Source organism: Myotis nattereri (genome assembly GCF_964212035.1).
Source record: "Myotis nattereri genome assembly, chromosome: 2".
NCBI classification, from domain to species: domain Eukaryota; kingdom Metazoa; phylum Chordata; class Mammalia; order Chiroptera; family Vespertilionidae; genus Myotis; species Myotis nattereri.
The window spans coordinates 90,739,500-90,764,519 of NC_138076.1; the positions used below are offsets into that span (position 1 = coordinate 90,739,500).

The 25,020-nt window shown below is 45.2% G+C and overlaps 1 protein-coding gene and 1 long non-coding RNA gene across 2 annotated transcripts in view; one reads left to right on the forward strand and one right to left on the reverse strand.

Annotated features, from left to right (window-relative positions):
- Window positions 1-5,637, reverse strand: part of INTS6 (integrator complex subunit 6) — a 119,878-nt gene extending 114,241 nt beyond the window's left edge. The window contains exons 1-3 of the mRNA XM_081082813.1: window positions 5,018-5,637; window positions 4,552-4,629; window positions 3,617-3,766 (exon numbers count right to left, since the gene is read on the reverse strand). Coding sequence (XP_080938939.1) covers window positions 3,617-3,766; window positions 4,552-4,629; window positions 5,018-5,128 — 339 coding nt within the window. The 5' untranslated portion in view covers window positions 5,129-5,637. The remainder of the gene's footprint in view (window positions 1-3,616; window positions 3,767-4,551; window positions 4,630-5,017) is intronic.
- Window positions 5,037-25,020, forward strand: part of LOC308513035 — a 56,289-nt gene continuing 36,305 nt past the window's right edge. The window contains exon 1 of the long non-coding RNA XR_013995504.1: window positions 5,037-5,056. This is a non-coding gene — a long non-coding RNA (uncharacterized lncRNA). The remainder of the gene's footprint in view (window positions 5,057-25,020) is intronic.

Genomic DNA, 25,020 nt, shown 5'->3' on the forward strand with positions numbered 1-25,020 from the left:
GTACACGTGAAAATGGTTAAGATTGTAAATTTTCTTATATGTTCTTTACCACAATTTAAAATTTAGGAAAAATATTCAGGCACTGAAAAAATTTACCAAATACAATTCACCATTGTGTTTCCAGTTCATATTCAGCATAATAGTATGTTCAAGTACAATAATCTAATTTTCTTTTGAAAAGATGTCTATAGTCAATACCAAACTACTGTGAATACATTTGTTGATAGCTTATGGGAAACCAAAAATCCAAATGGGAATCAAGTTTTCATTACTTGACCTACCAACATTAAAAGAGGCCTGTATTTTGTACTATCTGAGTATTAAATGTGTACTCTTGGGTAAAGGAGGAAAAACTCTACCTGCATTTTCTGCTAAGTTCACCAAAAGTTCTTTATGCTGAAGAATCAAATTGTTTAAAATTATTCTCCCTAAGATTCATTCTATTTAATCTTATCTGAAAGCCACCATTTTCCAATGAAGTGTACACTCAAAAAATTAAATACACATTACATCTCATTTTAGGGTATTGGCCAAAGATTATCTTCACAGAGGGGACACAGAGTAGTAGTAGGTCAGGTACCATTCTAAATCCTGAAATAACCTAACCAGTACTAGTATAATGAGTTGTAGGAGTATTGAATCAGTCTAGTGACAAAAATGATGAATTACAGGCTAGAATAATATTTAACATCTGAATATAGCTGGAACCGAACTTAAAAAAAAAAGTGTGTGTCGGGGGTGGGAGGGGGCAATATTGAAAACATTTCAAGAAAACAGAGTAATTTGGAACAGTATAAAAAATAAACCAAAATACATATAAAACTTTAATCAGACTTCTATAACTTTAGATGTGCCCTAACTTTAGAAATTAAGTTCAAATGTTCAGTGGCTCTCAAAAGATCAGCATTATTTTTGAAAGTCTGGTGAACATGTGAAAAATATATATATTGAATTTAGCTGCAATGATAAGCAATTTAATAAGGAGCTGCTATACTTAAGGAAAAGATTTGACTAGAAGCTACACATTGTTCCATGACTGTAGACATGGTACTAATTATCAAAATTAAATATTTATAAGGACTTCTAAATGCAAGGAATATTTTTAGTGGGATATCCAAAATGCTTGAAGAAAACATTCACCAAGAATCATTCTTTATTCTCAGCTACTCTACAGAGGCCCTGCAAATTCCTTAGTATCCTAACTAATATCTCAAAGATGTTTCACTTATAGGTATGCTAACTAAATTAACAGATGCAATATAGGTATTAAAAATACTTTTGGCTATAGAAAAATCACGTATGTACATGTATGTGGGGAGAGCAAGTTTGCAGTATCTATGCCATACATACATACATACGCACATGCCCACATTTATGCTGAAGAATCAAATTTAGATATTTAAGAAAACTTATAAACTTAAAAGGTTTTCAGATGCTCTATAAAATTAAGCATCTAGCTGGCCTTTCCTCATTTCCTTCAATTATTGTGATTATATACAAATATTTAGTAGTGTGGTCTCCACAGATGCTAGCATAGATGATGAAAGTTATTTATGTAAAAACAGGGTAAGGGGTATTCCACAGAAAATAGGCAGATACAAAGTACTTTTACAAAGAAAATACATGAACTATATTTTGTGTTAATTATTTGAGACATCCAAAATTCTTCATAATTTACAATTTATAATTGTAAATGTATACTATCTAAATTAGCAAAAAAAAGTCTTATGATGAAAAATGTTATCTGGAAAGATGTTTTCTTCTCACTAAACACTTTACTCCATCATTTTCATTTTCATTTTGAAATTGTGGCTTCCTAAGTTAGTTTAATACTAGTATCATTTTATGTGCCAGCTCAGGACTTGTGTTAATATCTCTCCTTGCTTATTCATCAAAATAACTGAGAAATATTATTCCTTCCCCTTGTTGAATTAATAAATCCTAACATGCAAAAACATCCTAATCTCCAGGCTTTTCTCTTGGTCAAACTGGTAACAGCACAGCTGGACCACCTTCAACCTCAAACTTTCTGTAATCTTTATGGACAAGAACTTAAGTGATCTCCAGTGGAAGATGGCAACTGGGAAAAAAGAAATACAGGTTTAAATTACAAATGTCATCAGTCTCTCCATTATAATCAGTTTTTCTAAGGAAGCACCCTAAGCAATATTTTTAATTAGCTGGTAGAAAGTAAATGTGTCTAATTGTCTTTCCCACTTATGAAATGTAATGCAGAAAAACAGAAAATCAATAGTTCTGCTACATACTGAAAACCTGACAACCGAAAAAGGATAACCAATGGCAAGTTTTAAATTTTTTTTTTGATCTAAAAGAAATTTAGACCAAAACCTTAAGCAGTGAAAGACTATTTAAGTACTACATATAACAAAGAAATATGAAAAGAAAAGGAAATCCATTATTTTACAAAAACAAACTAAAAAAGTCCTGGCAAATCTGCCTAAAATACTGAGTTGCAAAATAAAGCAACACAGAGAAGGGGAAACAAAAAGGTTAATGTGGTAGGAAAATACACATTTACTTAATTAAACAATGGGAATCCATTTAGATAAAAACAGAAACAAAGTGACTGAATTCCAAGGCATACTAAATGCTATATGGCTAAGTTACTCCTAAGAAGTAAAATGCAAACATTTCTAAACCAAGGGAACAATTCTGTTTCTTTCTATATAAAACAACCACAAATTGTAGTAAGGTTATTTGCCCCTGAAATTTGTGAAATTCATAAAAACTGAGGCTCATGAAACTTGAGAAAAGAACAAAATGTATACCTAAATATATCATTGTGGTAATAGTGCTTTGCACTACAGCATAAAAATTAAACTTCTTGGATTTAATATTCTCTTATGTGTAACATAACACATTTTTATTTTCCAGGACTGAAATCTCAAAAAGTTGTAATAGATTGCCTTACATTATTCCATAGTGAACCATCATGTGATTTAAAGCTCTTTCTCACCTTCAGACAGATACAAGCAAGTGCAGTAGATGGAAGAGTGTAGGGAGTGGAGTAAGGGAGTAAGGGAAGGTTCTTTCATATTTTCAAACAGCCTCTCTCCCAAGGTTTTAGGATAAAAAAATTAAAATAAATTTTAAAACACCACCTCTGGACCTGCCATTTAATTCAGAAATGAATTAAGAATTCTTCCTGAATAATTGCTTATGGTATAAACTTCAAAAGCTGAGAAATCTTAAATGTATTCAGCCAGTTATTGCACTCCAATGAAAATCTTACCTTTCATAGTAGTTATACAATATAGTTAAATTAAACCCTGATATAACAAACAGAATAATTTCCTAACATTTTTTCTAGCATAGAAATGAAGACCACTAATCAACTAGTGTCTGTACTGAGTGGGATGAGGCAGGATATTTATCTATTTATGTGAGTGCAGGTAACAAATACATTTTAAGATGAAAAAGAGGACTACGTATAAAACATATATAGTATGGTCAGAGTTTCATTTTTGTATTATGTGCTTGTTGTATTTTAATCCAAAATCTTTTGTACTGTATTTCATGTTATATAGTTTTTGGACTGGACTGTTTTTCCACAAAAAGAAAAATTAACTGTTTTCCACCTTAATATTCAACCTACCTGCCCATAGTTGTCTATGCCAGTTACTAATCTATTTAAATTTAATAAATCAAAAGCTGTCCTTAGGGATTGGCCAAGAGTCGTAAGTCCTTCAGCCTGAAGGTTTTTCAGTTCATTCATAAACGTTGCATGGTTTTCTTTCCATCCGGCCTAGAAAGAAATATGTAAGAATGGTTTTTTTTCACTATTTAAAGCCATGTATACACAAAACACCATTACAATCTGTAGCTGATCAAACAGCTGCTTTGCTTTGCACTACGGTTTGACTAACGTGTAATTCCCTATCACCGCTGAAGAAACTCTCCTCCAAAGGTGGCCAAGAATCACCCTGCCTGCACTACAGCTTTGGGCAGCCCAACTACTTCGCAACTTCCCTGGGAAATGCACTCCCTAACTTAACACCCAAAACGTGGGATGTAAAGTGCTAGCGGGAAGCAGGCGCGGGCAGGACTTCTGAAGTTCACCTCCCGCTGCCCCACGACCTCTCGGGCAGGCTCCTAACACCAAGCCCGCAGCCCCGCCAGGCTGGCCCGCGGCGGCGAGAACGGGAGGGCGGCCGAGCCGCGGGCCGATTCCCCTTTAATGCAAACCCGGGCTCCCGGCGGCCGGGCCCGGCTGTCACTCGGGCTAAGTTGAATAAATATCCCCCACAGTTCATTGCTGCCGCTCACGCCGCGGAGGGGAAATGTCGGCCATGTTGATCGCAGCGCCACCGCCGCCGCCGGGCCGGGCTGGGGAGGGGACGGCGGTGGCCCCGCGACTCCGCACCGCGCCACGGCGCCCCAGAGCGGGGGAAGGGGTGGGAGCCCGTAGGGAAAAAGACCTCGGCGCCTGGAGCACAGCGTGGGGGGGAGGGGAGCCACATGAAGGGTGAATGGGGGGGCGGCGAGCGAGGAGGGAACAGGAAGGGGAAGGGGGAGGGCAGGCGCTGTTACCTTGATAGCATAGGGCGGCTCTTCGAAAGTGACCAGCATATACCTGTCTCCGCGGCTGGCAGGATCCCGGGCGCGGAGCTGCAGGAGAGCGGGTGGGGGGCGGGAGGAAGAACAGGGCGAGTGAGAGGGAAGCACAGAGCGAGGTTACGAGGCGGAGAAGGGGCGCCCGCCGGCCCCGCCGCCCCCCTACAGTACCGCACACGCCGCGGCCACCCCCCCACGCCGCCCCCCACACACACAGATCGGCTCCGACACACCGCCCGGGGCCGGAGCCCGGGCCCGGGCCGAGCCCGGCTCGCAGCGCACGCCCGCCCGCGCGGTGGGGGAGGGGGTCCCCGAGCCCGGCAGCTCCCGCAGTCAGGTCCCCGACACCTCCGCCTCGCCGCCCCCGGCCGCGCTCCCCGCCACCCCTGCCGCCCGCGGGCAGCCGGGCCGGGGTCGACGCCCGGGCTCGGTCAGTCGGTACCTTCATGAAGGTCTCTACCGCGCCTTTGGCCGTGTCCAGGTAGGTGGTGCCCAGATGGCTGCGCTGGTTCATAGAGGCAGACGTGTCTATCAGGAACAGTAAGATGGGCATAGTGCTGGCCGGGAAACCGGGGCCCGCGGTGGTGGAGAAAGAGGAGATGGTAGAGGTGGAGGCGCCGGTGGCGGCGGCGGCGACCGCCGCTACGCGGGGCGGGGGAGCGCGGCCCCCGGGAGGAAAACACCGTCTGGGTCTTTCCTCCGGCTGCGGGGAGTTTCTCCCCCGGTAGTTGAGAGGAAACTCCCAGACCCAGTCCTGCCCGTCGTACCCCCGTCTCCGCCTCCTCCTGCCTGCCTGCCCGCTGGGGCGGGAGCCGGCCGTCTGTCTGTCGGTCCGTCCCCCCGCCTCGGGGGTCCCGTCCCCGCTCCCGGCCCCTGTGTGTGTCCCAGCGGGAGACGAGCCTGGCCCCCCACCCCACCCCCGATGCAGGGAGTGGGGACCTGGGAGCTGGCGAAGAGGGGAGTGGGCTGAAAGGAGATTGGCCCTGGGGCTGTTGGGAGAAGTTTCAGGGACTCCCTCCGCACCCCGGCGGTGTCACCACTTTCTCAGCCCCTCTCGCTACTGAAGCGCTTTTCTCTCTCACACTCCGGTTTTAACTCGGGCTGGGGCTGCAGAGCCACCGCCCCCTGACACGTCTTCGCGCCACGTGACGCACCGCTCCGCTATTCTATTGGCTGGTGCTTAGCCCCTCATTAGCATATTCAAACAGCTCAGGGACAGGCGAAGCTTGTAGGCCGGCTTCGGGAACTGTTATTGAGCACGCGTGAAGGCGGGGCGTCGGGTGCGCGCGCGAGCGAGCGAGCGCGAGGGGTGAGCGGCGGGCCGGCGGACGCGGAGGCCCGCTCCGGGAAGGGGCGGAGACGGACCGCGGAAGGATCGCTGGGTGGGGGCGGGAGCAGCGTCAGCGCGCGCGCGCAGGTCGGCTGCGGCTGTGAGTCTGCGCGGCGGTGCCGCGGCGCTCTCCTTGGCTGTTGGAGGTGATAGGGGTCGGGAGGAGGGAAGTGGACGCGGGCCTCGGCGGTGCTTCCGCGGTCTCCGTAACAAGCCCCTTCCCCGCGGGGCGAGCGAGGAGGAGAGAAGTTACGGATCAAACACCCGTTTAGGGTAGGAGGCACGCCCGCCGTCAGCGGAGGAGTTGCCTCGGTCCTCAGGGCCGGCCCGGCGTGGGCGGGCCCGGGGCGGGGGAAGGGAAGTGAGAGGTTGTTTATGACCAGGACTGATCTCCGAGCGGCCCGCCGCTCCCGCTGGGCCGTGAGGACGGAGCCGGCTCCCTGGGCCTTGGGGCGGACCCGGGACAGGCCAGCAACCCTCTCGTCGGAGGACCCAGCTAAAAGGGAACAAGCCACTTGTTTCTACCTCAGCACTTAAAGGTCGTGGCGGAAGGCTTACTCACAGTTTGTTGCCCTTGTTAGTCTCGGAGAAAAACCGGTGCTACCCAGAGAAAGGCCTCTCCCAAACCATGTTTACTTCCTACACTGCCTGATTCAGAGCTATGGCAAACCATAATCCGTTACTCTTATTTTTAAGTGAAAAAACTGGCCGGCTTGCTGGAGTGACGCAGGGAATGGGCTGCCTCGCACCCCGCCTGCCTCTCACTCGATGTTACCTCAGAATCGCCCCGTCCTGGGGCGGGAACTAGTGCTGGGTCAGACCTGCGCCTGCCGCGATGCCAGCAATAATGAAATCTCCCGAGGATCCGGGGACACAGCTTCCTCGGACTCACTGGTTAAAATACTGAAGACTGCCTCAAATACAAGTTGAATTAGAGATAAAACCCTGATAATGTACTAGTCTTGTATTTTGATTTTTTTACTCTTTACCCTAAAATTCATTGTTTACCTACTGATCATTTTTTAAGAATCGTTCCTATTGACATTAACACAGAAGAGACATGCTTTGTGACACTTTGTTTAAATCTTGAGTTTCACAGCTTGGACTTTTTCTAATTAAGTCAGTCTCTGAACTTTTGCTGTAATAGGGCTATTTCAGTAATATGTTGTATGTACCATAGAAGAGAGATTTTTTTTTTTTTAACTACAAAATAAGATGAAATACAGGTTTTACAGTATTTGCTGAGGACTGGTGGAGTTAAAAATGATTAAAATATGCTACCTGCCTTCGAAGAGCTTAAGGTTTTTCTAGAACAATATTACATACATATTACTAGCTACTACAAGGCAGAAAGTGATTAGATAGTAAACTCAGAAAATTCTGAGAAAAATGTATTACCCTGCAGTGATGAAAAAACATTTTCCAGGGTCAATACATTTAAGCTGTGCCTTAAAGCAGTGTTTCTAAAACTAGGATCCTAGACCTGGAGCTAAGAATGAGAGTAGTTGTTGTTTTAATAATCACCAGAGGATATTTTTCCATTGATTTTTGGACAGAATGGGGGTTGGGGGTGGGGTGGGGGAAGAGAGAAACATTGATGTGAGAGAGACACATAGATTTGTTGCCTCCAACATGTGCCCCAACCGGGCTGGAGAACCTGCAACGTATGTAGGTGCCCTTGACCAGGAATGCAAACCAGTCCCTTCAGTCCACAGGCGGATGCTTTAACCACTGAGCCAAACCAGCCAGGACAAGCGTTCTTGAATGCTTTAAAATTTTTTCTTTTTGTTTAAACAACGTACAAATTGTTTTCCTAGTTCTAAAGACAGAATTATTCTTTCAAAGTGATACTTTGCAACTGAAAGATTTTAATGGAATTGGTCTTCAGTTTTCCACATTCGTCCTTTTCAAACTGGTCTAAGGACCCCACCCTGCCTGTTCAAAAATGTATTCTGTAGAATCACAGTAATTTCTTTTATATTACTCAGGTTTGGGAAATACTGTTTTAAAGGACTGGTAGGATTTGGACATGGTGGGTATATGCAAATCCTACCAATGGGTAGAGGAAGAGGAAGCTGCTGGTGAAAAAGTCCGAGACATTGAAAATGTAGTGAAGAAAGGAAGTTAGCACACCATTGCCAATGGCTTTCTGGGGAACAGTGAAGTTCAGCTAGGCTGGAGCACCAGCTACACAAGGAATAGCATAAGATCCAGAAATGTAGGTCATATCTAGAGAGTAGCGGGCCTTTATTCCAGGCTAAGGACTTTTTCCATATAAGAATTTTTGGTTGGGGTGCTTTTTACAAAGCAGTGTTTGAAGGGCATCAAACTAGACTACTGAAGTAGATGAGCATGCATTATTAATGACTTTACCTATTTCAATTATTTGAAATCATTTTGGAGCCATCATGGCTCTTCCCTCATAACTGGAAGTGTATGGTGGAGCCAGAATTAGATACAAAGATCAGGAGAGCCAAGTCCAGTGAGCCAACCTGGCACGGATAACCAGAACCTATACTTATGATGGCACCTGAGATCAAAGGCCAGGTTTCCAGTTCAGAAGCCCAGAGGTGCTGGATGGCAAGGCCCTGAGACAGAACAGGAAAGAAGTCAGGACATACATAGGCAGCAAATCAAGAGGCAATCAGGAACCAGGAAGCACTGAGTTATCCCTAGGCAGAATTGTGAAATAGGCCAAGTTGATTCTGGTTGACAAACTATTGATCAACGGTGGCTTAAAGCCTTGGTTCTGGGCCAGGAGGTACTCATCAGCATTACCTATAGAACTTTAAAAAAAAAAAAAATGTACTAAATCTCCATACCCAAAGAAAACTAATTCAGTAGAATTGGTTGGGCCCTGGCCATCTCATTTTTAAAAAAAGCTCTTCAGGTGATTAAGAACTATATACTTAAAGTATAAAAATAATGTATTTGTCTAGCATTTAATATTACCCTTAGAGTTACTACATTTCTTAAACTCCTAAAATCTGCAAACTAAAGGGGAAAAAACTATAAATGTGACACCAATATAGCTAACAGTGGGTTTGCATCACATACTAGTACTTAAGTAAATTACTTGAATTCAACTACGTTTGACAAAAAAGAAAAGTAGTGCTGGATATTCCCACTGTACCCCTTGGTGAGCTTATGCCTTAAAGCACAGGAAGGGAAACATGAATCTCATCTTCACTCAATATCTGTGCTTCTAGAAAGATTCTGGTTATGTGCTGGCTTCTTTTGTAAAACATGGCCTCTAAATGCAAGCCTAGTATTTCATTAAACTCAACTGAAGAAACAGTGAGCTCTTGCAATGCTAGGGAGAACTAGTTGGAGTAGTGTGTGCTAAATCCTGTGCTGTTGCAGTCTAGGGTATGAGGGAAGATTTTTCTGGGAGGGCATTGGTCAAAAAAGGTAAGTGGGAAAAAACTTTCTCTTTGCTGCTATTTTTAAAGAGTGCTGTCCAAATGCTCCAGTTTTAAAGGGAATGAATAAATTCTATGAAACCTGAAAGAATGGTGACTAAATTGTTGAAATGGAGCTATTCTAACCAAATTAAAAGTGGATGAACTAGATTCATTTGTAGAAGCTAAGCAGAAACCCTTTTAAATTATTTTAAACCAATTAAGCAGGTAGCACAGTTTTTAAATAATTATGTGCAATAACTTGGCTTATGGTATCTAAGTGTGCCATCTCAACAAAAAAATCAGAGAAAGCTAGTGTTCCTCACAAATACTCTTGTGGCTGTCTTACCATTTCCTTAGCTCTGCATTCTTCTTTAAGATTACAATAGTCAATGATATTGAGAGGTTGAGAATATTTTTTAAAAGTAATAGGCATAAAAAGTTAGATGTGAAACTGCAACAGAAGGTATTCAGATAATACAAGTATAAGGAAATTTATTTTGGTCATCCTAATCTACACTAATAAAAGAGAAACATGGTAATTGGCGTACAACTGCTACCCTTCCCATTGGCTAATCAGGGCAATATGCAAATTAACTGTCAGCCAAGATGGCAGCCGGCAGCCAGGCAGCTTGAAACTAACATGAGGCTTGCTTGCTTCAGTGACGGAGGACTCCAATGTTCCCTGCCTGCCGCTGCAGGCCTCTGAGCCTGCAATTTCAAACATTGTAACAAATATAGAGCTAAACAAAACCTCAGCCAGCTGGGATCTCAGAGCTGGAGTTGATACAGAGTTTCGAGAACCGAAACAAACCAGATACCTGCTTTCAGGAGCGGAGGCCTAAGAGCTGGAGCCTCAGAGCTAAAGCTGGCCCAGAATAAAAAGAAAAAAAGGAGTGGTTGGGAGCTTCAGTCCCAGCCTGAAAACAGCCCTCAGCCCCTCACCCAGACTGGCCAGGCACCCCAGTGGGGACCCCCACCCTGAAGGGTGTGTGACCAGCTGCAAACAGCCATCATCCCCTCATCCAGACTGGCCAGGCACCCCAGTGGGGACCCCCACCCTGAAGGGTGTGTGACCAGCTGCAAACAGCCATCATCCCCTCATCCAGACTGGCCAGGCACCCCAGTGGGGACCCCCACCCTGAAGGGTGTGTGACCAGCTGCAAACAGCCATCATCCCCTCATCCAGGCTGGCCAGGCACCCCAGTGGGGACTCCCACCCTGATCCAGGACACCCTTCAGGGCAAACCAGCCAGCCCCTACCCGTGCACCAGGCCTCTATTCTATATAGTAAAAGGGTAATATGCCTCCCAACACCGGGATCAGCGGAGCCGAGAGGCCTCTCAGCACCGGGATCAGTGTGACAGGGGGCAGGATCAGTGTGACAGGGGGCAGCGCCCAAACCCCCTGATTGCCCTGCGGCTCTGTGTGTGACAGGGGGCAGTGTGCCAACTCCCCTATCGGCCCTACTCTGTGAGGGACGGGGGAGCTCCTCAACCCCCTGATGGGCCCTGCTCTGTGCGTGACAGGGGGAGTTCCCCAACCCCCTGATGGGCCCTGCTCTGTGCGTGACGGGGGGCAGTGCCCCAACCCCCTGATTGGCCCTGCTTTGTGCATGACAGGGGGTGGCACCACAACCTCCCCATCGACTCTGCCTTGAGTGTGACAGGGCGGTGCCCCAACCCCCCAATCGACCCTACCCTGAGCGTGAGTGAGGGTGGCATCGCAACCTCCCAATCCGCCCTGCTCTGTGCATGACAGGGGCGGCACCCCAACTCCCCAATCGGCCCTGCTCTGAGCCCGACCAGGGGCTGCACCTAGGGATTGGGCCTGCCCTCTGCCACCCGGGAGCAGGCCTAAGCCAGCAGGTCGTTATCTCCCGAGGGATCCCAGACTGCGAGAGGGCACAGGCCGGGCTGAGGAAACCCCCCCCCCGCCCCCCCGAGTGCACAAATTTTTGTGCACCGGGCCTCTAGTATTATATAACTAGAAGCCCAGCGAGCAAAATCGCACAGCCCCACCCATTCACTCCTGCCTTTGCCCTTGCAGCCCCGCCCACCCATGCCTGTCTTTGGGCGTTATGGTATTAGGGCCACAAGCCTTTTATAATATAGATAATATAGATATCAATTCTCAGGGTGGGGAATATGCTAGTGGGGAGTACTATTAAAAAGAAATTAGACCTTTCCAAAGAGCAGTATTTCAAAGTAATAATTGAAGTCTGAGATAATTCAAGATCAGTCCTGAAAATGGAGATAATCCAAAATGAGAATTAGAATCACAGTGGAACAGTTTCTCTAACAAAAGAGCATGAAAATTACAGTAATTTTAAAATTAATATTAATTGCACACCTCCTATATAATAGGCACTGTGGTAGGCCAAAGAGAGTTTATAATCTATGGAAAGACAGACAGCAGATAAACAGATAATGAGAATATTATGACAAGTCAGCAGATCCCTAACATGATATAATAAAGATCTGTCTCAGAGGATTGTTTTCAAAATGCAAAGTAACGTACCATGTTTCTTTTCTTTTTTCTAAATATATTTTATTGATTTATGAGAGGAAGGGAGAGGGAGAGAGAGAAACATCAGTGATGAGAGAGAATCATTGACCGGCTACTTCCTGCATGCCCCCAACTAGGGATCGAGCCCACAACCTGGGCATGTGCCCTTGACCAGAATTGAACCCGGAACCCTTCATTCCACAGGCCGATGCTCTATATACACTGAGCCAAACTGGCTAGGACAACATACCATATTTCATCAGTGCGGAGACACCATAGGTTCTAAGAAATGCCATTATTTTTGTACCACTGAAAGAAGAATGCTAATTAAACTGTGACATAATGCTTATCAATTACAATTTATCCTTACTGTATTAAATTCCAGCCAGGAGCATTAGTGATGCAAAATGTTTTAAAAGAATACTTAACTATTGTCTTCAGTAGTTTCTTCCAAACCACTGGCTTCCATTCTGTGTTTTGATGCTGCTGCTTTCTTGATCAAACTAAAGGTATCAATGAGAGATTTTTAGACCACAGCCAGGATTTATATCCTTTCTTTCAATGGTTGACTGAAACATCTAGGGTTTGCTGTAGTAGAGCTCGGGAAGTATGTCTCAGCGCTGCAGCTGATGCAATGGTGTGAGCACACTCCACCATGACATGCTTCCTCGGCACACCAGGAAGTAGCAACGCCCGCCTGAACGAACTCCTAGAGCCACGTGCACAGAACCCCAGCCTTTCAGCTATTGGTCGCCTGTAGCAATGTGTCTCCCTCTGATTGGTCCCCTCATGCTATATATTCCCCTGTAGTTCCACAATAAAATGGATCCTGTCACTGAACCTGGTCTCCGAAGTCATTCATGCAGACGCCCTAGCGTGTTGGGGCTCTGTCGTCCTCACCCCCGATGGACCCCCTGCTTCATCTGGCACCCAACATGAGGCCCCCGGAATGGCTGGACGGGTGAGCGACCCTCTACAGTAAGATGGGAAACCTACCCCCTTCGGCGAGAGCGCCACAAGCGCGCGCTCCATGCCTTACTGCAGAGCAGGCGAGTTAAGGTCTCTGAAAAGGAACTCCAGACTCATTGGGAGTATCTATTACAGTCCAATCTGTGGTTAATCGAGGCCCCCATTTGGGACCCCTCCACTTGGGAGAAGGTCTTGAAAAGGATTCGATCTGCTGAGGTCCACGAGGGGGAATCGTTGCCCCCTTCTCTGACGCCGGCCATCTTGGCTATCCTGGCCTGCCTGTCCGGTGCTCTGCCTGGACCGCCACTCCCAGTGCCCACAGCCTTTTCGGCCACAGTGAGGGACGAGCCTCCCCCTGGGCTTCCCTTGCCACCTTACAATCCCCGTCACTGCCGCCACTCCCTCGGCGCCTGAGGGTCCCCCAGGGGTCGACCCTTGGGAGGTGTCTACCATCGGCAGAGCTCAGAAGGAAGCGGAACAAAACGAAACTAAAACGGGGGAAGCCGCTACCTCGGACGAAACAGCACAGGGCAGGAAGCCAGGCGCAGGTCCACCGCAGCAGACTGCTCCGGCCCCCCTTGTTGGGGACACGAACGATAATCCCTCCAAGCTTGTACAGGGTTCCAATGAAGGGTTTTCAGAATTTTTACATAGAGTCAGGGAAGTTGTGGACCGTAAGGTTACTCACGACCAGGCAGCGAAGCCCTCACCAGGGAGCTCATCTGGGCGGGGGCTAATACTGAGTGCCGCCAGGCAATCGCTCCAGTTAAAGCAGGCAGTATAGATGACTGGGTGCTTACCTGTCGAGATGTAGGCAGTAAGTCGGCCGCCACCCTTGCGGCAGCGCTGGCCGCTCATATCAATCCAGGAGGACAATCGGGAGGACAGAAAGGAGCATGCTATGAGTGTAAAGGGATCAGCCATTTTGAGAAGGATTGCCCTAACAGGAAGAGAAAACAGGGAGGGGAAGGGAAAAACACCCCCCTCCGTTTACCCCCGCTGTAGAAAGGGACTACACTGGCGCAGGGACTGCAAATCCAATAAGGATAAAGATGGCAATCCACTGCCCCCTTTAAACGAGAAGAGGGGCAGCTCTCAGCCCCGCCAGTAAGAGAGCAGCCAACCCAAGGGGTATAGTGGACGCTACCTCTTACACAGAGCAAGGCGTTCCTTACCTTAATGGTCGAGGGAGAGAGAATAGAAGGGCTAGCAGATACTGGGGCAGACGTGTCAGTTATTCAAGAGGAGAAGCGGAGTTCCAAATGGCCGACCACTTCCAGTCCGCTAGTTCAGGGAGTCAGCGGCTACAAGAGGGCTGCCCAAGCTGCCAGGGGACTCTCCTGGGCGGACTCAGATGGGAACACCGGGACTTTCCACCCACTCTTCATGACTGACATCCCCCACACTTTGTGGGGCCGAGACATCCTTGAGGCGGTCAATGCAATCATATACACCGCACGGCCCCCCCCCCCCCAATCCTAGGGGCCACTGTTCACCCACCGGCGCCACAGCCGATAAAGTTATCATGGGACACCACCAATCCCATATGGGTAGAACAGTGGCCTTTACCACAAGAGAAATTACTTGCCCTTAAGCAATTAGTACAGGAACAACTAGATGCTGGACATGTTGAACCCTCTCTCAGCCCTCACAATACACCAGTCTTTGTCATACAAAAGAAGGATAAAGTAAAATGGAGATTTCTACAGGACCTCAGAGCTGTAAATAGACACATGAAAAAACTAGGCCCTCTACAACCGGGACTGCCTCACCCCTCAGCTATCGCAAGGGGAGCACATATAAAAATCATAGATATTAAAGACTGCTTTTTCTTTATCCCGTTGCACCCGGAGGACCAGCCCTACTTTGCCTTTTCAGTGCCCTCTACCAACCATCAACTACCGGCAAATAGATACCAATGGAAGGTACTCCCCCAGGGCATGAAGAACAGCCCTACCATGTGCCAGGCTTACGTTGGAGTGACAACCAAACCTCTAGCCAAACAATGCTTTATCACTCATTACATGGATGATATCCTTATTGCCCATAGGGACCCTATATGGCTAGAGGCATGCTACCAAACACTTATTAGCAACCTACGAGCTCTTAACCTCCAAATAGCTCCCAAAAAGGTCCAGACCATTCCTCCATACTCCTTTTTAGGATATAAAATACATGAACAAATAGTACCCATAGCTCCTCAGCTTGCAATTCCTGATACCATCTCCCTACATGCGCTACAGGAACTATGTGGCCAGATTAATTGGGTTAGGAACAGCTTATCAATCTCCACCGGGGCCCTAGGCCCCCTCTTCCAATTTCTTGAAGGAGACACAGACTCCCTTAGTACCCGCTCTCTAACCCTCAAGGCCAAAGAGGTCTTAAAAGCTGTCAACCAGGCTCTAAGGGAGCTAGAGCTACACAGAATAGACTTGACCCAGCCAATCCAAGCGATAGTACTGGCCACCATTGGGACTCCTACAGGAGTACTATTTCAGGAGGGTCCTCTTTGTTGGGTACACTTGGCCTACAGCCAGCTTGCTAAAATAACGCCCCCAACAGCAGCCTACGCCCTCATAGGATGGAAGCTCAGGCAGCCTTCGCTTACCCTATATGGAAAAGAACCTGACAATCTCATACTTCTTTATACGCAGGAACAAATCTCTCATCTATTAACCACAGATCTAGAAACACAGTTACTTCTAAACTACCCAGGGCAGGTAGATAATCACCTACCCAATCATAGGCTCCTCCAAAACCTCCAAAAGGTACCGTTAGAGACACTAGGTCTGGTACGCCCCTCTAGTAAACCTATCCCTGGGGCACCCTGTGCCTTCACAGATGCGGGGAAGCATTACTGTGCAGCAATAATAAAGTCTCCTAAAACTTCCACCAACCCCACTTACCTTAGATACACTTATCAAGGTTCAGCACAAGTAGGAGAACTCAGAGCTATAATATACGCCCTTCTCTACTGTCAAAATAGTCCAGTCAATTTATTCTCAGATAGTGCTTATGCGGTGCATACGGCAAAAAATATAGGGTATTCCACCTTAAGAGTTAAAGATACCCCGCTAGATCAGAGCCTCCAACTCCTAAAGGACATTCTAGAGAACCGTAAACAGCCCTGGTATAGCCAACACTTACGGTCTCATACTGGCCTACCAGGCCCACTTTCCCTAGGCAACGCAGAAGCGGACAAGCTAGTTCTTACCCTACAACCCATAGAAGAGGCCAGACTCCTACACACCAAATTTCATATGTCAGCCTCCTCTCTCCATAAGCTCTTCCCCCATCTGCCCCTAGCTCAGTGCAAGCACCTCATACGTGCTGACCGATCCTGCGGCCCTCTACTACCCCTCGGGCCTTTACAACCCAGAGGGGCCAATCCCCGAGGACTACAGCCCAATGCCATATGGCAAGCGGATGTCACGCATGTCCCAGCATTTGGCAAATTGAAATATGTCCACATGGTCATAGATACTTGCTCAGGAGCTACGTTCGCCCAGGCCCAAACGGGGGAAAAAGCCAAACATAGCATTGCCACCTTCAAGGCTGCCTTTCTCATCCTTGGATTCCCGTGGGAGGTAAAAACTGACAATGGACCATGCTATACCAGCACTCTATTTCAAGACTTCTTAAAATCACACGACATCATTGCCCTGATTGGTTTGGCTCAGTGGATAGAGCGTCGGCCTGCGGACTGAAAGGTCCCAGGTTCGATTCTGGCCAAGGGCATGTACCTTGGTTGCGGGCACATCCCCAGTAGGAGGTGTGCAAGAGGCAGCTGATCGATGTTTCTCTCTCATTGATGTTTCTAACTCTCTATCCCTCTCTCTTCCTCTCTGTGAAAAATCAATAAAAATATTTTTTAAAAAATCACACGACATCAAGCATACCATGGGCATCCCCTATAACTCCCAGGGACAGGCAATTATTGAAAGACTACACAGGGAACTCAAGGCCCAACTGATTAAAGAAAAAGGGGGAGTGATAGGGAGAAATCCTCATACACTGCTAACCCAAGCCTTAACTACCCTCAATTATTTTCATTTTGATGAGCATGGATTAAACCCTATGTATAAACATTGGGGAGGACTCCGGGACATACCAACACCTCTTCCTTTGGTCCGGTGGAGAGACCCACTCACCAGAGCCTGGAAAGGCCCCGACCTGCTCTTAACCCAGAGGAGAGGGTTTGCTTGTATTTTTCCAGAAGGCGAGAAAAGTCCCGCGTGGATCCCTGCTTGTGACATCAAACCCTACACCACCAGCGATGAGCCGTAGATCGCCACCATCGCCCCCCGTGGAGGAAATGGAGGACCTGACCATAGAAGAGAACCAGCCCCGATGGCGGAGATGACCTAGACACCAACGAGCCCACCCCATTACCTGGGGTGACATCAAGGCTCTACAGGACCAAGCCGCGCGCATGGCGCCAGAGGGGAACCTGTCTGCAGGAACGTTATTCTTATTAATGTGTGCTATCATCACAGCTAATAGCACGGGGGCACACAGATAAGGACTGTGGACTGTGATACCTCACCCTGGCGTTCTCATGCCAGTTGGTGTAGACAGTACCCAGTTTCCAGTGGCACGTGCCTCTGCTACTCCTTTTACCCGTCTATAAGGCCACCCTTCTATCTCCTGAGTAGTGACAACTCCTTTGCTTTGGCACTAATTGGAAAGGAAGGGGGAGATGTAGGTAGAGCTCGGGAAGTATGTCTCAGCGCTGCAGCTGATGCAATGGTGTGAGCACACTCCACCATGACATGCTTCCTCGGCACACCAGGAAGTAGCAACGCCCGCCTGAACTAACTCCTAGAGCCACATGCATAGTACCCCAGCCTTTCAGCCATTGGTCGCCTGTAGCAATGTGTCTCCCTCTGATTGGTCCCCTCATGCTATATATTCCCCTGTAGTTCCACAATAAAATGGATCTGCATCACTGAACCTGGTCTCCGGAGTCGTGCATGCAGACGCCCTAGCGCGTTGGGGCTCTGTCGTCCTCACCCCCGAGGGAACCCCTGCTTCAGTTTGCAATTGTGTAGTTGTGCCAGCAGGAATGGCCACGAAGTTTGCACATGTATAAGCTCTCAAGGCTACATCACAACTGCCTTCTGGTCACAGCATTGAAGATACCATTATTTCAAGTTAAATTCCAAGTTTAGAAGTGTTAAAATAGAAATGTACATTTAAATCAGTAAAACACCACTTAGTGCTGGTAGCTGTTAAAATAAGGTCAAAGATCTCTGTCAGCACTGAGGATAGGCCAACTAATCTTACAAAATAAGTAATATTTCAGCAGACTGAAATGATATGGGGCTGAAAGAAATGTGGAAGAGTGATAGGAGGTAAGGCTAGGCCACATCATAAAAGGTTTCATTTGCCCAAGTAAGATACTTTGAATTTTACCTTTGGGTGATAGGGAGAAAAAGGGGTATGTGTGTGTGTGTATGTTTTGATTTTTTTTTTTTTTTTTTAGAGAGGAAGGGAGAGAGAGAGAGAAACATCAATGTGAGAGCACAATATCGATCTGCTGCCTTCCTGCATGACACTACTGGGGATCAAGCCCACAACCCATGTATGTTCCCCAACTGGGAATTAAACCAGCAGCTCCCCAGTGCACTGAAGAACACCCAAACAACTGAGCCACACTGGCTCAGGTGGGAGACAAAGTTTTGGGGCAAGATAGTGATATGATCAGAGTCTCACTTTAGAAATATAATTTTCATAACAATTGAGAAGGTAGGTTAGAAGGGGAAGACAGTGGACAAGAAGACCAATTAGGCAATTTCTGCACTAATCCAAGGAATTTAGCTGTGAATTATTTTGTAAAGACAAATGTTGAAGTGGCAACTGGAAGGTAAAGAAAGGATTATATAGAATATCAAGGTGATAGAATTGACAGAACTTGGTGAACTGAGTAGATGCAGGCAGAATCATATTTTTTAGATGGAATCCATCTTTTGTCATGTAAAGTGAATATCATCAAACTACTGCCCTAGCCTGTTTGACTCTGTGGACAGAATGTTTGCCCATAGACTGAAGGGTCCCAGGTGCAATTCCAGTCAAGGTCATGTACCTTGGTTGCAGGCTCAGTCCCCTGGCCTGGTTGGGGCACGTGCAGAAGGCAACCAATTAATGTATCTCACAGCGATTTTCTGTCTTTCTGTGTCTCTGCTCCTTTCCACTCTCTCTAAAAATCAATGGAGAATATCCTCTGGTGAGGATTAACAAAAAAGTAAAACAAAAAACTACTGGTAATTACAAATGCTAATAAGAACCAGTGATGTTTATTCAGTCACTTGTTCAAATATTTATTGGATCTAGTATGTGTAGGAGCTGGGATTTCTGCAGTGAGTGAAACAGGAAGGAAAATGCCTGCCCTTATGAAGTTTACTTATAGCGAAAGAGCTGAACAATATGATAAGTAAATTATATAGTATATTTAAGTTCTAAGAAAGAAAACTAAAGTTGGGAAAGGTAACAGTATTGCAGAAGGATGAGAGTTGCAGTTTTAGATATAGAGAACAGGAAAGGCATTGAAAAAAAATGACATTTGAATAGAAATCTGAAAGAAGTGAGAGACAGCTTTGCAGATATCTAGGGAGAGACAGATTTTATCTACTTACTGATGTTTAGTAAAACATTTGTGGTTTGAAAGGCTGATTCATATTAAAGTCTTATCCATTGATCATATTTTTTACCAATACTTAGTAATCTTATTCTTAAGAAATATTAATAAGTATTCTTTTCTGATACTTAATACATATTCTTATTAATAGCAGTATTATTCTAAATAATAAGTATTGTTTGCTGACACAAGTTCTCCCTGATAGGCAGAGCACCAATTATTCATTAAATATTATTGAGAGATTTATCTAGTCAACAATACTGTTTTATATCCTGGGGATTCATTTTAAATGAGATAAACCTAATATCTAACCTCAAAGCATTGCCAGATAAAATATAGGATTCAAAACAAGCTATTCTTAGCTGGTTTTGCTCAGTGGATAGAGCAACAGCCTGCAGACTGAAGGGTGCTGGGTTCGATTCCAGTCAAGGGCACATGCCTGGGTTGTGAGCTCAATCCCCAGTGGGGTGTATGGAGGAGGCAGCCAATCAATTATTCTCTCATTGATGTTTCTATCTCTCTTCCCCCTTTATCTCTGAAATAAAAAATATATTTTAAAAACACAAACATTTTCAATACTTTGTCTTTTAAATAGTTATTAACTACAAAGACAAGTAGTGAAGGCTCTGAAAATTATAAGTAAGACATGATTTCTGACTTCAGAAAGCATAGGGCCTAGTAGAGAAAATATAGATACATAATATTAGGCAGCAAAAGATAAGTGCAAATTGTATCTCTAACTGAAGTGATAAATTCATACTAGAGAAGAAGAGAATAAAGCAACTGAAGAATTTTTTTCTTCAAAGCTTTATAATTTTCTAATTTAAAAGATTTGTCAAAAAGTTCAAGAATGCAAAAATAACAGAAAACGAATCACTTTTAATCTCTACTCAGACATAGCCACTGGTGACATATTTTAAATAAAATTGGAGTCTCTTAATATATTCTTTTCCATCTTGCCTCTTTTCCACTTAATATGTTAGCATTTTTCATAAAATGTTTTAAATGATTTTTAATAAGTGGATAATATTCCATTCTATGGGTGTATAATCATTTAATCTCTTATTGCTAGATTTTTTGTTTAGTTCCAGATGTTTTACTTTATAAATAATAATGCATTGAACAGTGCTATACATAAATCTTTGTATTAATTCAAAAACTATTGTTTGAACACTAGTTATAGCTCTGGTAGTTAGAGATACATTATTGAAAAAAAAGTCCCAAATCCCTTGCCCTCATGGGGAGGAGAAAGATAATAAATATGTAAACTCTATTATGTCAAATAGTGATATGAGCTCTGGACAAAACTAAAGCAGAGAAGAGGAATAAGAAGTAGTGGGACTAGATGTTTCCCCCTTAAACCTATACTATAGAAATAACTAAAACATGGAGTGGCATTTGATAAATGCCAAAAAAAAAAAAAAGAAGTTAAAAATGCTGTGAGGAACATTTATCTAAGAGGACAAGACAAGAAAGAGAAACCAAAATAACTAGAAAAGAAGAAGGTGGACAACCAAGAACTTGACTTGCCAAAGCTAAGAGAAAGAAGAATTTCAGAAAGGAGAATTTTTTTTTTTAATTACTGAAACATCAAAGTGAAGACTGAACAAAAGACATTAGATTTGAGAAAGCTATGGTTGAATTTTACAAGGGTCTTGTTAGTGGAATATAGAGACAAAAGAAACATTAATTAGGTCACCAGAGATTTTAGGGAACGACTGAAGGGAGAGGCTATAAACATTCCTTTTGCACTAAAATAGAGTTTGGATGGTAACTTAAAGGACCAAAGAGGACCTTTGTTTTAAAGTCAAGGAAAAACTTAAACATGTTTTTAGGTAGAGAAAGAGCGGAGGCAAACTAAAACCATTGGAGAGGTATGGCAGGTCTCGGGAACAGGAGGGTACAGGGTAACAATCAGGTGGGGAAGATGGCAGCAAAGTAGGTGGAAGGTACACTCACCTCCTCCCAAAACCAAACTGGAATTAGAACTAAAATATACAATGATCAACCTGAATAACCAACTTAAGTCTAGCTGAACAGAAGTCTTATAAGCAAGGATTTACAGAAGAAGCCATATCGAGACTGGTAGGAAGGGTGGAGATGAGAAAAGGACTGGCCCCACTCCCACAGGCAGCAGCTGAGATTCTAGAGGGGTACCTCAGCTGCAAAGGGCACCCCTGAGGAGTGTGAGGGTTTCAACCCCACCCCAGGCTCCCCAGCCTAGAGCACCACAGTTTGGGAGAGGCAACCACATAACAACACAGAGGTGTGAAAGTCAGCAGGATTTCTGTCTACTAGGGAGAGTCAGGAGTCTACTAGATACACAGGTGCCCTCTTAAATGGTCAGCACACAAAATCTCATATGCAGCTATTCACCCTGGGCTCTGGCAAAGGTAGGGCAGAGCCAACTAAAGTCCTGTGAGGAGAGACTGGTGTTTGTGGCTCTGGGGAGAGAGCTGAAGAAACAGCCACCAGAATCTCTGTGCTGAATTCCTCTTCCACACCACAGACCCTATCTTCCTTGGGTGGAGCATTCCCCTCCTTAAGGCACCAGCCTGGGGGGATGCAGTAGCCCCACCCTCTGGACTTCCTGTTGCCCCAACATGTGGAGGTCATGACCTGCTGAGGAGTCAGGTGTCTTGGCCAGAGTGTAGAGGCCTGGGCCCCTCAGAAGGTATGAGGGACTGAGTTGTGTGGCTTTGAGGGTGGGAGCCATTCCCCCAACTTTCCCATGAACCTGACTGGCACCTCCCTTTCACATGAGATCCTAAGCCCCATGTTCTCGACTTCTGGTGGCCCAGCCCTGCACCACCAAGTGGGTTTCCCAGTAGGTATGGGCAGAATCCAGAAAATACTGAGTTGTGTGCTTCTGGGTGGGGATTATTCCACCACTTTCCCCAAAGCATGACCAGTGCCTCCTACTCACAGGAAATCCACTCACCCCACCCTCCCAGCACCCAGCGGCCATGCCTTACAGAGCTGGGGTTCCAGCAGAATCTGGAACAGAGTTGTGTGGTTCTAGAACAAGGGTCATTTTTACTTTGCATGCCTGACCAGTGCAGGGATCTGCCTTCACATGGCCAAATCTTGGTCTGCTTGGGCCTGATAAAGTCTGTTGGCTTCAGTCGGATGACTCCCTGAGACCCCACCCAACCACAAAGATCTGCAGATGCCCGACAGGTGCCAGGGACTTTTGCTGAGTGGCCTCAGACTCAGCACTGGTACTGAGTTTTAACCAAAATCAATCTGGTGAATACCACTAGCCCCTACCTGGTGATTCACTGAGAACCTACCTGATACAACTTGAGTACCACCAGAGGCTCTTTCAGTAACTGAGCTTAACAGACAGCAGGTAGAGGCAGACAGAGGTGGGTCTTGGGGGACTTAGGCCTTTAGCTGACCTTTCACTGAGCTCACTGCTGGTGGAAGCTAGAGTTGGTGCACAACTTGGTCCTTCCCATGCATACCTAGGTCCAGCAGAGGCAGCCACAAACTATGGATCACTATGTAGCTCTAAACAGGTTGTTCAGGGCCAGTCATGGGCAGTGTCTGACACTGACCTGCACCAGAGGCCCTACCAAGAGGCCCCAGAACCAACACACCCAGTGGCCAGCTTCAGACAACATCAGAACAGGATCCAATTAGCGTCACAAGCAACATATCCCAAGGAAGATCTCAGCAGACACCAGACTCTGCTGAGGCTAATTCTGCTTCATGTGGTCAGCATCTGTACAGCAGCTCATACACTGTGGCCAGGGTCAATCCCCACAGTCAGCCAGCCTGAGGGTCGATCCCACGTATGAATGGGCCAATGGCAATCAAGGCTCAATTACAATAGAAGGGCCCATATAACCCATCCAGTGGACATTCCTGGAGCACCCACCCAGTTCAGGTGTTCAAATAGACTGTGTCACTGATTCCCTCAGGACACATAGTACATAAGACCACACTACAAAGACTGGTAGACATGGCAGAGCTACCTAATACATACAAACAACACAAAGGCAGCCAAAATACATGCCCCAAATGAAAGAACAAAAGAAATCTCCAGTAAAAGAACTAAATGAAATCAAGATAAGCAATTTACCAGATGTAGACTTCAAAAAAAATGGTTATAAGGATTCTCAAGTAACTTGGAACTTCAAAAACTTAGTGAGAACTTCAACAGCAGTCACCATAAAAAGATCCTGCCAGAAATTAAGAATACAATATCTGAAATGAAGACTATACTAGAAGGAATAAGCAGTAGGTTGGATGAAGCAGAATATCAAATCAGCAACTTAGAAGACAAGGAAGCAGAAAACACCCAATTAGAGCAGCAAAAAGAAAATAATTTTAAAAAATGAGTTGAAGGGACCTTTGGAGCAACATGAAGCATAACAACATCTGCATCAAAGAGAAGTGAGAGAGCAAGGGATCAAGAACCTATTTGAAGAAATAATGACTGAAAACTTCCTTAACCTGGAGAAGAAAAAAGACACAAAGTCCAGAAAGCACAGACAGAGAGTCCCAAACAAGATGAACCCAAAGAGGCCCCCACAGCAATACACATTATAATTGAAATGGCAATGATTAAAGACAGAGAATCTTAAAGGCAGCAAGAGAAAGACAATTTACGTACTGTCTTTAAGGGAGCCGTAAGGGAGCTCCCATAAGACTTGAGCTGATTTCTCAACAGAAACATTTCAGGCCAGAAGTGATTGGCATGAAATATTCAAAGTGATGAAAGCAAGGATCTACACCAAGGCTACTTTACCAAGGATAGCTATCATTTAAAATTGAAGGAAAAGTAAAGAGATTCCCAGACAAGAAAAAGCTAAAGAAGTCCATTACCACCAAACCACTAATACAAATGTTAAGGGCTGGCTTTAAGAAAAAGAGAAAATTTTAAAAACACAGGAACATAGTCATAAAGAATAAAATGGCAATAAATACATACCTATCAATAATCACTTGAAATGTAAATGGCTTAAATGCTCCTATAAAAAATCATTGGGTAGCTGAATTGATAAGAAAACAATACCCATACATATGCTGTCTATAAGAGAGCCACCTCAGAACAAAAGATACACACAGACTAAAAGTAAGGGGAAGGAAAAAGATATTTCATATCAATAGAAATGAAAAAAAAATGCTGGGGGAGCAATAATTATATCAGATAAAATAGACTTTGAAACAAAGGCTATAACAAGAGACAAATAAGGACACTATGAAATGATGAAGGAACCAATCCAAAAAGAGGATGATATAACCCTTGTAAACATTTATGCACCTAACCTAGGAGCACCTAAATATATAAAGTAAATCTTGATGAACATAAGGAGAGGTTGACAGCAATGCAGTCACACTAGGGGATTTTAACACTCTACTGACATCAATGTATAGATCTTCCAGACAGAAAATCAACAAGGAAACAGCAACCTTAAATGACACATTAGATCAGATAGATTTCATTTGTATCTTCAGAAAATTTCACCCCAAAGCAGCAGAATATACATTTTTTTCAAGTGCACATGGAACACTTTCTAAAATAGACCACGTATTACAGCAGTTCTCAACCTGTGGTCACGACCCCTTTGGGGGTCGAACAACCCTTTCAC